This window comes from Trichomonas vaginalis, chromosome I (genome assembly GCF_026262505.1).
Source record: "Trichomonas vaginalis G3 chromosome I, whole genome shotgun sequence".
NCBI lineage: Eukaryota > Parabasalia > Trichomonadida > Trichomonadidae > Trichomonas > Trichomonas vaginalis.
This window is the reverse complement of record NC_067203.1, coordinates 464,117-478,699: the sequence shown is the minus strand read 5'-3', so window position 1 is coordinate 478,699 and position 14,583 is coordinate 464,117. Positions and strand designations below refer to the sequence as shown.

The window sequence follows — 14,583 nt, the reverse complement described above, 5'->3', positions numbered from 1 at the left end:
CCTCAACCAGAAGACGTGGACATAAATAAGGTAGACTTTCCATTAGTGGATTCAATAATGATAGATCCAGAATTTGAAACAATAAATATAGGGTGTCCAAAGGTGCGTTTAGCACAGCGCTCTATATGAGACTATTAAAGGAGATATATGCTGATTATAAATATATAATAAAAAATATGAATATATGTATATGATGAGTATGTTGTATTTTGGCGCCATGCCGGGATATAAAATGAATTTTTAGACAAGAGGCGGTTTCGCGGGAAATTTTGGCGGGATTTTTTTCATTTTTTTAATGAATCATAAAGAAAACATCCTCGCTCTTGCAAAAAAATGCAAAGACTGTAAAAAATCTACGAGACATTGGTAAAATGCTTCGGTATGGATGCTCCTAGCTATTCCACTGTAACGTATCATGTTAGGATGTATCACTTCATGAACAAAAAGGCGCCCATCATAAAAATTGACAAAAAATCGCCGGATCAAAGAAAAATCAAAGCAATTCTTCAAGCGCTAGATGAAGACCCAAGAGCATCACTCAGAAGGATAGAGGAGATGACAAAGATACCACGTACAACAGTCAGTTATTATCTGCACAATTATTTGAACTACAAACTAGCGTATACACGTTGGGTTCCGCACAACCTTAATTCAGTTCAAAAAAAATCTAGAGTCCAATCTTCGAAAGAGCTCCTCTCTATATTGGGTGCGTATCAATCCAAGAAGTTTCGCTTTTTAGTAACAGGGGACGAGTCTTGGTTTCAATATGCAACAGAAGCCAAAATCATGTGGATCCCTAAGGATGAAAATCCGCAAACATTCCCGAAGAAAAAAATTGACACACCAATGATGATGTTGTCGGTTTTTTGGGGCGTGAATGGCATCATCGCAATTGATATTCTTCAAAAACCTAATACGATGAATGCTCAGTATCTAATTGACAATGTTCTTACTCAAATTATCAATTCTGATGAGTTTGAGAAATCCAAACAACAAAAACAAAAGTTTGCAATTCATTTTGATAATTCAAGAGTTCACAAAAGTCATAAGGTAATGAATTACTTGGTGGAAAACAATGTCAAAGTTGTTCCAAACCCAATTTATTCACCTGATATTGCACCCTCTGACTTTTATTTATTCGGCACGCTAAAAAAGAGAGCTGAAGGACGCGTCCTATACCATCCGGTTGTTCTATCCGTGATGATCCAGAAAGGAAAAACCAAAGAAGATTTTTAAAGCATTGTGAGAAATGTAAAGAAAATAATGGAAGATTAATTCAAGACGTTCAATTGCAAAAGACCCAGCAACCATATGCACCACATATTACGAAACAGAAGATATATCAGTGGTTATTAGCTCATAATTTGCAGGAATATTATCAACCGACAAGATATTATATTACTTTTGACTTCGAAACATTAGAGACTAAAGAAGAATTACAACTTTCCGAGTGTGCAACTTTGAACGCTTACTTAAAACCATTCATGGTATCATCAACGGTTAAATTAAATGATAAAACATATACGAGGAATTTTTGTTTAACTTCGAGTGATTCTTTTATTTCTGATTGGATTGAGTTTTTATTTTCAACCTGTTCATTAGTTGCTAAATCAAATATTGAACAATATGAAGAATTAATGAAGTCACAAACGGACCAAACGGCGGGGACTTTGTCTCATACATTAAATGAAAAACAGAAGGAAGCATTTAAAGAACTTCTAGATGAGGAATTCAATAAAGTGAATATCATAGGTTTTAATTCGGGAAAGTTTGATTTAAATTTAATTCTTCGTGATTTAAACACTGCAAAATGGAAAATAAAATCAATGCTGGGTTCATCTTCACAATTTAAGCAAATCATTGTAAAGAAAACAAACGTTCCATATGAATTGAGATTTATTGACATCAGAAATTATATAGCGGGTGGGACATTAGACCAATTCACTCAAGATTTCGGAAACAATAAATCACGTGTTAAATCCTTTTTCCCTTATCAATTCATCACATGGGAAAATTACGAAGAAGAATTATATAAAGAGGAACCATTCACAAAAGATTCATTTTATTCAGCATTAGCTCAAGAAACTATATCAGATAGTGATTATCAAATATATCTCAATGATGCTAAAAACTTTAAGAATAGATTAGAATATTTTATTCATTATTGCAATAAAGATGTTGAAATTATGATTGACCCAATTGATAAAATTATTGAAGAAACATTTGTTTATAAAATTGACATGCTTCATAATCTTTCTTTATCATTGAATGCTTCAATGATTCGTTACGCTTTAGCATATAAAGACTTTAATCCTAATGAAAAATATCCTGAGGAAGAGATAGAATCAAGTTTTGAATTAACGAAAAAGTATTGGAAATATAAAATTGAATCATATAAGAAACAAGATGAAAAAGCAGAAAGAGATACTAAAAATAATGTTTCAATGGATGATTTTCAATACTATCACGATTTAATCCTTTCATCTAAATGTAAAATGTGTGGTAAAGCGTTTACATATGCAAATAAACCAACATTGGATAGAATCGATAATGAAAAACCACATACCAAAGAAAATTGTCAGTTAATGTGTTGTTATTGCAATGTCGTAAAATCAAATAAAGATGAAGATGTTCAACGTTTAAGAATCAATTTAAGAAATTATGCATTAAAAATAATTTACCAATGACTTTAGATTCAGTTGAAGCTTATCACATTCTCCGTAATGGAATTACTGGTGGTCTATCAAATGTTCAACATAGAGTAAATCTTAAAGGAATCACGCACATTAATAAACTTTCATATAATCCAGAAACTAAAACTGTATCAAATGAGGACACCACCAACATTATGACTCATTTCGTTGGTGTTGATTTTAATTCATTATATCCTTCATCATTTTCATCTAATCCTCATGATTTCATTCAATATACTGACCATAAAATGTATATGCCGGGAAGATTGAATGGTGTTATCATTTGTGATACAGCAACAAAGAAAGCAAAAGCACTGGGAATAATTAAGAAGAAAAATACTTTATTCGTTGCTGAAGTAAAGGGTCACATTGATGAAAAATACATTAATGATTACATAAACTTTTTACCGATAATAAGAAACTTAGATATTATCACAGATGAAAAAACAATTGGTAGTTTTATGTATAATTACATGAAATCAAACAATCTACCAGTTGACCAGAAACAGAGGAAATTAACTCAGTTAGCATCAACACACAACCAATATCAACCATTTTCTTCTTATTATCTTTGGTATCTAATAGACAGATTTCATTTTATCATTGATGATATTCAATCAATTTTAACATTTACTAAAAACACTTGCTTTAATGAATTTGCGAACAAATTTATGAACGAAAGACAAAAGGCTGAATTAGAAGGAAATAAAGGAAAAAGTTTATTTTGCAAAATTTCACTTAATGGATCATATGGTTACGATGCAATGAATACACAAAATTACGCAAAGACTAAAATAATGAATGCACAGAAGGCACGCGTTGCATGTATGTCAAATAAGTTTAAAAACATAAGAGAAATAGGTGAGGATACATATCAAATGATGCTTAAAGATAGATTTTATAGATGTGATACATGTTTACAAGAGGCATTCTTCACTTTAGATAATGCCAAATACTGGTATTTAGTTTTCATTTATGATTTTATGTATAAATGCATGAATGTTAATCGTTTTCATTTCATTGAAGGTGATACTGATTCATCTTATTGGGCTATTGCTGGTGATCCAAGTCTTCCTAACACTCAAGCATTTCAAGCAATTGTTACTGATAAACAATTTTATGATAAAAACATTTTCAAATTCGCACCATTTGATTTCTTCTGTTTTGATGAGAAATTTAAACCTAAATTAAAGAATAAAGCTGAAGAAAAAGCACATGAGAAAAAATTATTGGGTTTAGCAATTGAGAAACAAGGTGATAACATGGTGGCGTTATGTCCTAAATGTTATACATCATTCAACGGTTCAATTGATGGGAGTGATTTTAAAAAGATTGCACAAAAAATGAAGGGTGTTAGTTTAAGACAAAATAAGCAATTAACACCTAAAAAATATTTGGATATAATAAATGATAAAGTGATATTTGATGGTCAGAATATTAATTTACAACTTAAAAACGGGTCAATGACTCGCTTAACAATCGGTAAGACTGCATTAACAGGAGCACACACTAAGGCTGTATGTTGTGAAAATGGATGTTGTATGCCATTTATTTAATACAATTTAAAATTTTATTTTTAATGAAATGCCACAGAAGAGACAAAAGGAACCGTTAATGATGGTTTTGATACTATGATTCAAAGAGGTGGGCACCCTTAAAACATTGATTTTATTTTTATATAAATGGATAACGTACATTTAAAAAATTTAATTGATGATTTAGTACTTAATCAAAATTTTCTTAGTTATTATGAATTAAAAGCATATCTCCAAAAATATAATGAAAATATAACGGGTGATGATATGGAATATTATTATCCATATTATAAAAATGAAATTTTGAAATATCATGATAAAATAATTTCTAAAATTAAAGACAAAATTAAAAATAATGAATATACAAAGGGAAAAACTAAATCACAACTTAAACAATTGAAAGATTTCAAAAATAAAGTATTAACAGAAGAAGATATTGATGAATTATATAATTTATATAATCCTGAGCCACAAAAACCAAAGCCAAAGGAACAAAAACAAAAGGTGCAAAACACCCAGGTCCTTCAGACCATAAATGAAGCACAAGCTTTAATTTATGATTCATTAGTTAAACCATATTCAGCCCGACTTTTAAATGAAGATCAACTTTTGGAATTCATCCTTCAACATAAACTCGAAGCGGGAAAGTATATCAAACCTTTATATACAGCATATTTAAAACAAATGAATAGAATACATCCAGAATTAATGAAGGAAGGAATGAATTCCAAAACTTCATCATCCAAAATCAAAGCAGATAAAATTAAACCACTTGCAACACCAAAACCTCCAACGACAGTACCGCCTCCTCCTTCAGTTAATCCTTCATCATTCACTTTATTATATCCATTTCAAACATTAAAGAAACAAAAAGATTTTAAAAAGGATTTCAAGATATTAAATAAACCAATTGACCCAAAAATTCAACCATTAAAGGAAAAATTTAGTCGACCTTCATTTGCTCCATATCCATATTCATACGAAATCGATCATCTGGAATATTCAAAAGGAAACGTTACTTATTTATTTGCCATTAACATTAACACTAGATATTTATATTGCATTCCAGTGAAAGGGAAAACAGAACAGGAAACAAGGAGAGCTATACAATACTTACTAGATCATGAAAGAGTAGATAATATCAGGGGTGATGGTGATAAAGGATTTCAGGCAACTATGACTCATTATTTCCCACAAATTAATTTTTTCTTTTCATCCTCTCCATATACGTTTCATAATAAAATAGTTGATGCGGTAATGAGAACTCTTAGAGATGCGTTAGGGGTTAATGGTCAGATATACTGGGATGGAAATCATGACTCCATCATACAACAGTTAGTATATTATTATAATAATACATGGCATAGAACTATAAACATGAAACCAGTGGAAATGAAAAATGATATTTCAAAAGAATGGGAATATATTAGAAAGCAAATGGAAAGGTTGAATGATGTTAAACGTGAACAAATTAATTCGGGGCTCATGAATTTTAAACAAGGGGATAAAGTTTTGATTCATCTCGATTATGGAAAAACTGATAAATCAATGACAAAAAGAAGACGAAGATTTGACACAATAGCTGAATTTGTTAGATATATTAACGGCAATGCATTAGTTGAAGTTGACAATAAATTAATAGAAATTCCAATTTATTTTATTACCCCATTATATTTAAATAATATTTAATTTTTTTTATTTCGTAAGAAATGAGTGACAATGAAGCATCCAAGAGTCCAGACGATGAATATAAAAAGAAACTAAACAGAATTAAATCAAAAATATGCTATTACAAAAAGAAGCCGCAATGTGGTGGGGTTGAAAACGATAAAGAAATAATCGAAAACGATAAAGAAATAATTGAAAAGTTAGAAACTTACCGTTCAATCCTTAAACTGAGTGAAGCAAAAATAAAAGAATTTAATAGAATAAATAAATTGATTGGAAGAGATGAATTTAATAAAGATGAATTTTTAAACTCAATCCAAATTTAATTTTTATTCCTCTTTGACAACAGCACAGGAGGATTAAGGGGAAGGCAGTTATGAATTATTTTTGAAGAACTGAAGGTGTCACCAGGTCACCAGGTTAATTAACTTCTCTGAAAAAATGAGACAACATGACATTTTGACAACAGCACAGGAGGAAGGCAGTTATGAATTATTTTTGAATAACCTGATATCTACCCTCATTTCTACCCTCTTGCGATTTTCGAATGGAATCTCTTCTCTCGGTTTTCCGAGGGAAGCAATCATATGAGGAAATTCTTCTAAAATTTCTTTTGTCTGTTGGTTTTCAAACCAATGATATGCTTGCTTTGTAGAACGAAGAGCATTCATTATACTTTGCATCTGGTACATATCATCTTTGACCGAACGAATGAGGCGAAGTTGTTTGTTATACTGTATGTATTCATATTCTTCATTTATGGCTTCATGAACGATAGCAGTTGTTGTGTTCTCTGATGTTGACATTACTGTTATTTCATACAAAATAAATAAAAATAAAACTAACGTTATTTTCTGACTTTCACAAAAGACCAAAAATAAACGCTTTACATGTATTTTTCAGCAACTTCGTCAAATAATTTTATAGCTTTATCTATCTCATCTACTTCAAACGTTTCTTTACCTTTCATGGGAGCACCATACATTTTCTCAAACTTTTCAAGTAGTTCTGTTTCTGCAGCTCTCATATCATTAACGAACACAACCTTGACTCTATTGACTGTACTGTCATATCTTTGAGTTATATTATATGTTCTTCCTATCTTATATCTCTTTGTATTGAAGTCCTTCGGTTTCTGAACGATGTAAAGTAAGCCTTCACTGCAACGTTCTGAGTCGAATGAACCATATGTTATGAAGTTATATCCAACAACTGGGTCTAACCATAACAAAACTATTGGTATAAGACTTTTGTCTATAAGATATGCTCTTGTTCCATGAAATGCTACTGATATCATAAGCTCAGGATTTCTTGTCAAAATTTTCTGAGTAGAAGCAATTCTAACCCAGTCCTTTGTTTTCTTTCCAGATGGTGTTATAATGTCTGACAAAGAATATTTGTTGTATTTCTTTGAGTATCTTACGTTTAAATCACCTATTCTAAACACTTTGGTGTCATTGTCTATCTTTCTAACTGTTTCAAACTCAATGTTTGTCATTTCTGTTCTTACATACAAGATAAAAATTTTTCTTAGAAAATAAAATTAGCGTTATTTTTCTAACTAATGAAATTCATGAAATTTGTTGCTGAATTCAATAAAAATATATTTTAGGGTAGATGGTTAGATCTAACCTGATATCTACCCTCATTTCTACCCTCAAGATTTACAAACGTTTAACGTGATATACGTTATGAATTCGTGAAATTTTAAATATTTTTGTAGCTTCTATTTCTTCAGTTAATATATCAAAAATTTTAACAATGCCGAAAGTTTCTTTATACTTCTTCTTGACGTCAGATAAAAGGAAATCATGCTGTTGGATAGTTTTTATTAAGAAAATGTCAACATGTCTATTTTATCTTCTGCTGGCTTTTCTGCTTCTTTCTTTAAGTCTGCGTAATCGTTTCTCATTCTTTCTATCTCTTTGACGGAGTAGTTATATTTCCTCATTGCTGCTTTACATTTTGAACATTGCGGATTCATTTTTGCGTTATACATTGAAACATTACCAGCTAAAATAACTAAAGCATCAATGGCTTTCTTTAAATCTGAAGCAGTTGGTTTTATCTGTTCGTTCCATACTTTGCCTCTTCTGTCTTTATCTCTTATCTGCCATACACATTCAGCAACTAATGAAACAAAGTTATCGTAAGTCTTAAACTCCTCAGATTTATATATGTCAGAAATGTTTTTATAAACCATGTCGCAATCTTTGTTCATAACTTTATGGTTGCAATGAAACCAAGGAATTCATAATTTACTTTACGTATGAACTTCTTTATTTCTACTGAATCAGTAACTTTAACTTCAATTTCATCGAATTCAGGAATAGTTAGTTTTTGTTGCTGAACTTCCGGTAATTTAGGCAAATGGTCTATGATATCTTGCATTTCATATAGCTCCTCTCCATTTGTTTCATCTTTCGCACTACAGTCTAAATTACTTGTTAAAAGTTCTTGCTTTATTCTTTGTATTTCTGTTTCAAAAGTATATGAAGAAGGAATGAAGTTTTTCATCTCTACCAACATTGACGTAGGATTCATGATTAATGAATTTGGTGCCGTAGTTGTGGACAGAGTCCCACCGTTCGTGGCTTGAATTGTTGTTGTGCCGATTGTTGAAATCATATCTTTTATACAAAATAAAAAAATAAAAATAAAACTAACTTTATTTCTTCTGTCTTAAGGAAATTCATGAAAATTCATGAAAATTCATGAGGGTAGAAATGAGGGTAGAAAAGAGGTGAGAAATGAGGTTAGATCTAACCATCTACCCTAAACATTATTTTTGCTGAATTCAGCAACAAAATGAACGAGGTCAGGATGTATGTAAATACCTTTGAATTCATTTATAACACCCTTAGTAAGCTCATAAAATGCTTGTTTTGAGGTGGAGCCAAAAGTGGCTCGACCGTATTCTTTCAACCAAAACTCAAGAATTTCCTGCATGAATTTTGTATAAAAAAACAACCGTCTGAATTCCGGCGGTTGCTATATTCTTCACAAAATGCCTTATAATACTCTTCCCAGGACTTATTTTCCAACAACTTTCTAAAGTCTTTCCTAAACTGACTGACTGACTGACTGACGGCACAAAGTGGCTTAACGAAAACATTAATATATAAAATTCATGAGGTTAGAAATGAGGTTAGAAATGAGGTTAGATCTACCCTTCTACCCTAAAATATATTTTGGGTCATTTACACTCATTACGATGAAGAAGTCTTGACAAAACATTAACGTAACCATTAACGTAACCATTAACGTAACCATTAACGTAAACATTAACGTAAACATTTATTTCCAGGACTGTTGTCAAAATGTCATGTTGTCTCATTTTTTCAGAGAAGTTAATTAACCTGGTGACCTGGTGACCTGGTGACACCTTCAGTTATTCAAAAATAATTAATTATTGAATAACCTGAAACCATGAGACTTTGTCTCCGGACTCTTTGAGTCACTTAACGAAAACATTAACGATAAAATTCATGAAAATTCATAACGTATATCACGTTAAACGTTTGTAAATCATGAGGTTAGAAATGAGGTTAGATCTAACCATCTACCCTAAACATTAATCCTGCTGTGTTGTCAAAATGTCATGTTGTCTCATTTTTGGAGCTCAGGACTTTAAGCAGCTCTGAACCATGCGAATATAGTCACAAATGGTGGCATGTAATCTTTACCCGAGCCTGTTGGATTTGTTGTGAAAGTGTGTGAATGATTACCTGCGGTTCCACAGAAAATACCTGTGCTTGAATCTACTGGGTCAGTTGTGATATCATATCTATTCATTCCCCATCTATCCGAACCCGCTGCAAGATTTGTATAACCTCTTTTTGTTATTGAATGTGAATGATTTCCTGTTGTGTTTGTCGTTCCTGTATGAGTGTGCGGTGGAAGGTTTGCTTCTTTAATTTTCTTCGAACCCCCTGTTTGCTTTGAATATCTAGCACAGTATAAGAATTTATCTACAATCTGCTTCCACGTACCAAAACCTAAAACTGTTTCTGGATTTGTTGAGTTCATTGACGTATAAATAGAACCAACAGGATATAATGTTTGAAGTATTTCAGTCTTTAATGTTTGAAGCTCTGTTTTGTCTGCTTTCTTATCATATAAATCTTGAGCAGTGAATTTAACTTTATTTTCATCATCCATGACATAAACATTTTTACAGCTAATTTTTTTCATCGTTGTTATGTTTTCATTCGATGTTAAACCTTGTGGAAAGTTAGGAGGATTATAATATAATGCATCCCCATCAGTTCCGTCAACCGTTCCTTCAATACTTTCTATAGCAACAGTTGAGAAGAAGTTATGTGTATGGTTCTTATCTGCTTTAAGGTCTAAACATCCTGAAACCCATTCTGTATCAGCTTTAACTTTAAAAGTCTCCGATGTCCACTCATGATACCATTCAACCTTTTCTTTAATTTCATTATCTTTTTCATCAACATAAACCAAATTTGCCTTCTTCTCTAACTCATCGTTAACATATTCCTTATCCACCTTCTTCATTATGTCATTTAGGAAACCTTCTATGAATTCCTCATTTAAATTAAATCTTCCAATCTTCAAAACTTTAGGAAATGCATTTAATGCGTAATATCTCTGTTCTTCTGGTGGAATTGATGTTATATCATCCGTTATACCTTTAATTTTAGAATTCATAAATAAAATTTCTTTTATATTTGATATCACTGCACCACCCTTGCAAACGAATTCGAAATGGTCATTTTTCAATACTATCTCCAAATCTCCATATTTCAACCTTTGCGTTTGTTCTGCCGTCTTTGAATTATATGCATATATGGCGTATGTAATGGTCTGAGGGACCTGGGTGTTTTGTGCCTTAAGTTGTTGTGGTTGCTGTTGTTTAATCATTTATTATGATTTAAAAATAAATATTTAATCTGTTATCTCATCAGCTATTTTCTCTATTTGAAATTGCCATAATATTTCATTCATAAATTCTAAATCATAATCAAATAGGTCAGTTATTCTAAATTTAATATTTGATAAATCTTTTGAATGAAGAATAAATGAATTCCCGGATAATTGAAACGGATATGATAAAGAAAATGTGTTTAAGTTGATGGATAAAATGTTTTGTATTGATGGGTAAGAATTAGGGTCTAATGTTTGATGTGAAAATCTCATTGGGGTATTAACTTTATCACATTTGATTAAAATGAAATTGGAACCAGTGTCAGAATACAAAACATCCCAACATTTTTCAAAATTTAATATCCCCAACAATGAACGAAGATGAGGAGTACAAAATTTAATTTTCAGCGGAAATTTAATAAGGTTATTTATTTCATCAAGTTCAAAAAGTTTATCAGGTTTTGATTTAAAATTTTCTTCATACCATACGATAAATGATTCATTTAAATAACTTAAAATCATGTTAATATCCCATTTCGTTATCACATTATTTATATACATATCATACGTTTTTTCAAGGTCATCTTTAATAAATGATATATAATCTGAAGGGTCTAAAAGAATGGGATTAAATTTACCACTCACAGAAACGAGAGTAACATTATAAATTCCGCTAACTGTTAAATTTAATTCACAGTTATTATTCGAAATAATATTGATAATTGACATTTTTTATTACGATTAAAAATATGGTAAAGCGTTATTTTCCAGTGATAAATAAAACTAGAATAAGATTACCTCAAGAATTCATAAATTCAACGAATAAGAAATTCATTCATGTTATAAATTTTAGTGTTTTCAGAAAATATGAGTCAATGTCATATTCATCAACAGGTTATATTTCACTTCATTCAAATTTAGTTCAATCAAACCCATATAATGACCATTTCATAAGATTTTCAGATGGTATTAAAAATGTAATTGATAGATTAAAATATGAACAGATTGACAATATCGAATTTTTGGAATTTTGGTTTAAATATCCCGATGGAAAAAGATTGAAGTTAAAGATAAAGCAGATACTATAACAAAAACAATTACAATGACCGATCCGGATAGTGGGGAACAAAAAGAAATAAAACAAACAATAGAAACTGGTGAAAGGTCAATTATTATTGATTATGATTCAAAGGATTATTATTCGATAATGTTAATGCTTGAATATTAAATAGTCTTAACAAAGAATTTTTCAAGTGATATTTTATATTCATCAACTATTTTATTATAAATATCATTATATGTTAAATGAAGTTCAGTTGTTGTTCCGTTCTTTGATATCTTAATTGTGCTAATATCCTTTATAGGATTTATTTTTGCAACTGTTCCGCAGCATGAAACCTCATCATCTATGAAAAATTGAATCTTAACGTCTGAATCTTGAACATCACAAAGAATGGCGATAATGTGAATTAATGATTCATAAGGTAAAATAATTAAACCGGATTGTCAATTAAATTTATTATTGAATCATAATTATTAATTATTATATCACGGTAAATTTTCATTAATTCTGAATTAATGTCTATTTTATATGGGTTCTCGATGTTTGATGAAAGAGGTGGGGGGTATGTTGGATAAGTGGGAATTTCAACAGGTTCTTTACCAGGTTCAGATAAAATGATTGGGTCTCCATTCTCATGGTTTTCTTCATTCTCCTCCTCATTCTTCGGTAAGTCACGAGTTAATAAATTTGGTTGAGTTGCTGACCTCGTTAATTCGGGGCTAACATTAACTTTAACATTTTGAAAAATTCGTGATTTATCATCATTTACGTTATAACCAACCGTAATCTCTGCTTTTGCGTTAGTGTTCTTTTGACTAGTGAAACGTCTTCTCATTTATAATCGAATAAAAAAAATATATTTAAACTTTTATTTTGCTGGAACTTTTGAATCTATTATTCCCCTGTATTTGTTCATGAAGTTGATTTTTAGCATTTTCATCGAAATTAATAGACCAAATATATTCATTAATTGCATTCTTATAATCATCTGATTTCTCAAATTTTCTTTTATCTGATTCCTTAACTAAATCATAAGTTAAACCTCGTTGCTGATACAATGGTTTCTTAATTAAATCTTTGAATGCTTGAGATAAAGCACCTGATGCAATTCTTGCTACTATAATTGGTTGGAATTGATGTTTAAGTTCATCTTTAACATTTGCGAAAACTGGATCGAATAAAGCAACTTTAAAGAATTTCTTAGCTGAAATTTCAGGTCTAATATTTGCATATTGACCATCAAACTGGTTAGAATATCGTGGTAATCCATCCGGTCCCTCTTCAATAGCATTTAATTCTTCATTGAAATAAGAATATGGATTATGACGGTATGAATTAATTGGACCATTTTCACCTTCTCCAATGTATTGTTTAACAGCTTTTCCATTTTCATCAAATTGCATAGGATAACGTTCATTATATGCTTTACGTTTAGGATAATCAGACATAGTTAATTTATAACCATTTATGACTTTAATATTTCCTTGACCATCAGTAACGAAAACTTCATTTATACATCAGGTTTTTCCATTTGGACCCGTAATGTCTGCTTCGTGTGCTTCCCAATTTGGACCATGACGTTTGGCATATGCTTGAGCTTCTGGTAATGTTAAAACGTTTCTCATTTGTTTAACATCTTTTTGAAGACCAGCAACAATATGAACTAATTCTTTCATTCCATCAGGAACTTTCATAGTTCTATTATATGCACCCTTTTTGTTTGTCCTTGTTTTAATGGAACCTGTAGAAGATTTGCTATTTCTGTCATGTTTAATTATAAATAAAAAATAAAAATTAATTATAAAAAGTTAATCAAATTTAACACTTCCTTTATTTAAATCAACTATTATTTTTCCATGTTCACCTAATTGCTGATATTGTGTGTAAAGTTCATTAATGCTCATTGGTAAATTCACTTGATAAAGCATAACGTTCAACTGTTGACGACTAAACCCACTGAAAATGAAAAGTGTTGATAGATTTGATTTAATGTTTGTGCTTAATGCTTTGAAATATTGAACAGCCATGAAGAATGAACACTGAATGTGTCGACATTGAGTTAATAACTGATTAAAATATGATTTCTCATTTGTTATTAGTTTTGATTTCACTGCATCATCTAGAAAAATGAGTGAATGCAAAAATTCTCTATCAAAATTTGAAATAGAAAGTGTTTCAAATAATTCATCCCGTTGTTTATCAATAATTTTATCCTCTAATCCTTGCTTCTTGATTGTATTATATAATTCTTTATACATTAAAAAGTTTTTTAAATAATCTTCTGCTTCTTCTTGTGATAAATAAATAATTGGAATTTTGATTAAATGCTTTAAAGATTCAAATGTATCATCTGAAGGTGAACCTGAACGGTTGATATAAATTAACACATGTGAATAGGGGGAAGTGTTAGCAATAATGATAATTTGTTTTAATATCGTTAATGTTTTACCTTTATTTTGTTTACCAATTGCTGCAGTGATTGAATTTAAGTAACATTCAGAATATGGAATTTTCATTAATTTTTCCTTAGATAGAGCATTTCTATTATCACTCAATGCTTCATTAATCATATCATCTACGTATGTATTATATACTCCTGCTAATTCTTCATAAGGGGTGGATGAATTTAAATCCATTTAATCAAAAATAAATTTATAATTTTAAACATTTCTATTCATCAATATTTCATCATATGAACTTCTATACTGTGGTGGTGTACCTGTTGGATGATATT

At 30.4% G+C, this 14,583-nt stretch overlaps 7 protein-coding genes and 2 pseudogenes across 9 annotated transcripts, besides 3 other annotated features; 4 read left to right on the top strand and 5 right to left on the bottom strand.

The window, feature by feature from the left end:
* The first annotated feature begins 88 nt into the window (after positions 1-88).
* Positions 89-116: a terminal%2Cinverted (terminal inverted repeat of Mariner transposon ID:TVAGG3_0902110).
* Positions 89-1,171: a mobile genetic element.
* Positions 185-1,171, top strand: TVAGG3_0902120 (annotated as a pseudogene). The gene has a single exon. A coding segment is annotated over exon 1 (987 nt).
* Positions 1,172-1,826: 655 nt separating this feature from the next.
* TVAGG3_0902100 (uncharacterized protein) lies at positions 1,827-2,687 on the top strand (the record flags this gene model as incomplete). The annotated part of the gene is made up of 1 exon (XM_051251364.1): positions 1,827-2,687. The coding sequence occupies one exon, from the start codon at positions 1,827-1,829 to the stop codon at positions 2,685-2,687; it is 861 nt and encodes a 286-aa protein (XP_051076938.1).
* Positions 2,688-2,848: 161 nt separating this feature from the next.
* Positions 2,849-4,249, top strand: TVAGG3_0902090 (DNA/RNA polymerases family; the record flags this gene model as incomplete). The annotated part of the gene is made up of 1 exon (XM_051251363.1): positions 2,849-4,249. The coding sequence occupies one exon, from the start codon at positions 2,849-2,851 to the stop codon at positions 4,247-4,249; it is 1,401 nt and encodes a 466-aa protein (XP_051076937.1).
* A 930-nt stretch (positions 4,250-5,179) lies between these two features.
* Positions 5,180-14,583: part of a mobile genetic element that runs on past the window's edge.
* On the top strand, positions 5,938-6,222 carry TVAGG3_0902080 (uncharacterized protein; the record flags this gene model as incomplete). Its single annotated transcript, XM_001303445.1, has 1 exon — positions 5,938-6,222. One exon carries the CDS (start codon positions 5,938-5,940, stop codon positions 6,220-6,222), a length of 285 nt encoding a protein of 94 aa, XP_001303446.1.
* Positions 6,382-6,702, bottom strand: TVAGG3_0902070 (KilA, N-terminal/APSES-type HTH, DNA-binding family; the record flags this gene model as incomplete). The annotated part of the gene is made up of 1 exon (XM_051251362.1): positions 6,382-6,702. The coding sequence occupies one exon, from the start codon at positions 6,700-6,702 to the stop codon at positions 6,382-6,384; it is 321 nt and encodes a 106-aa protein (XP_051076936.1).
* Positions 6,783-7,097, bottom strand: TVAGG3_0902060 (organellar and viral DNA polymerase type B; the record flags this gene model as incomplete). Its single annotated transcript, XM_001303444.2, has 1 exon — positions 6,783-7,097. A coding segment is annotated over one exon (315 nt), but the record flags the coding sequence as incomplete, so codon positions are not given.
* TVAGG3_0902050 (phage tail repeat-like family) lies at positions 9,527-10,057 on the bottom strand (the record flags this gene model as incomplete). The annotated part of the gene is made up of 1 exon (XM_051251361.1): positions 9,527-10,057. The coding sequence occupies one exon, from the start codon at positions 10,055-10,057 to the stop codon at positions 9,527-9,529; it is 531 nt and encodes a 176-aa protein (XP_051076935.1).
* On the bottom strand, positions 12,011-12,510 carry TVAGG3_0902040 (annotated as a pseudogene). The gene has a single exon. A coding segment is annotated over exon 1 (500 nt).
* TVAGG3_0902030 (uncharacterized protein) lies at positions 13,658-14,107 on the bottom strand (the record flags this gene model as incomplete). The annotated part of the gene is made up of 1 exon (XM_051251360.1): positions 13,658-14,107. One exon carries the CDS (start codon positions 14,105-14,107, stop codon positions 13,658-13,660), a length of 450 nt encoding a protein of 149 aa, XP_051076934.1.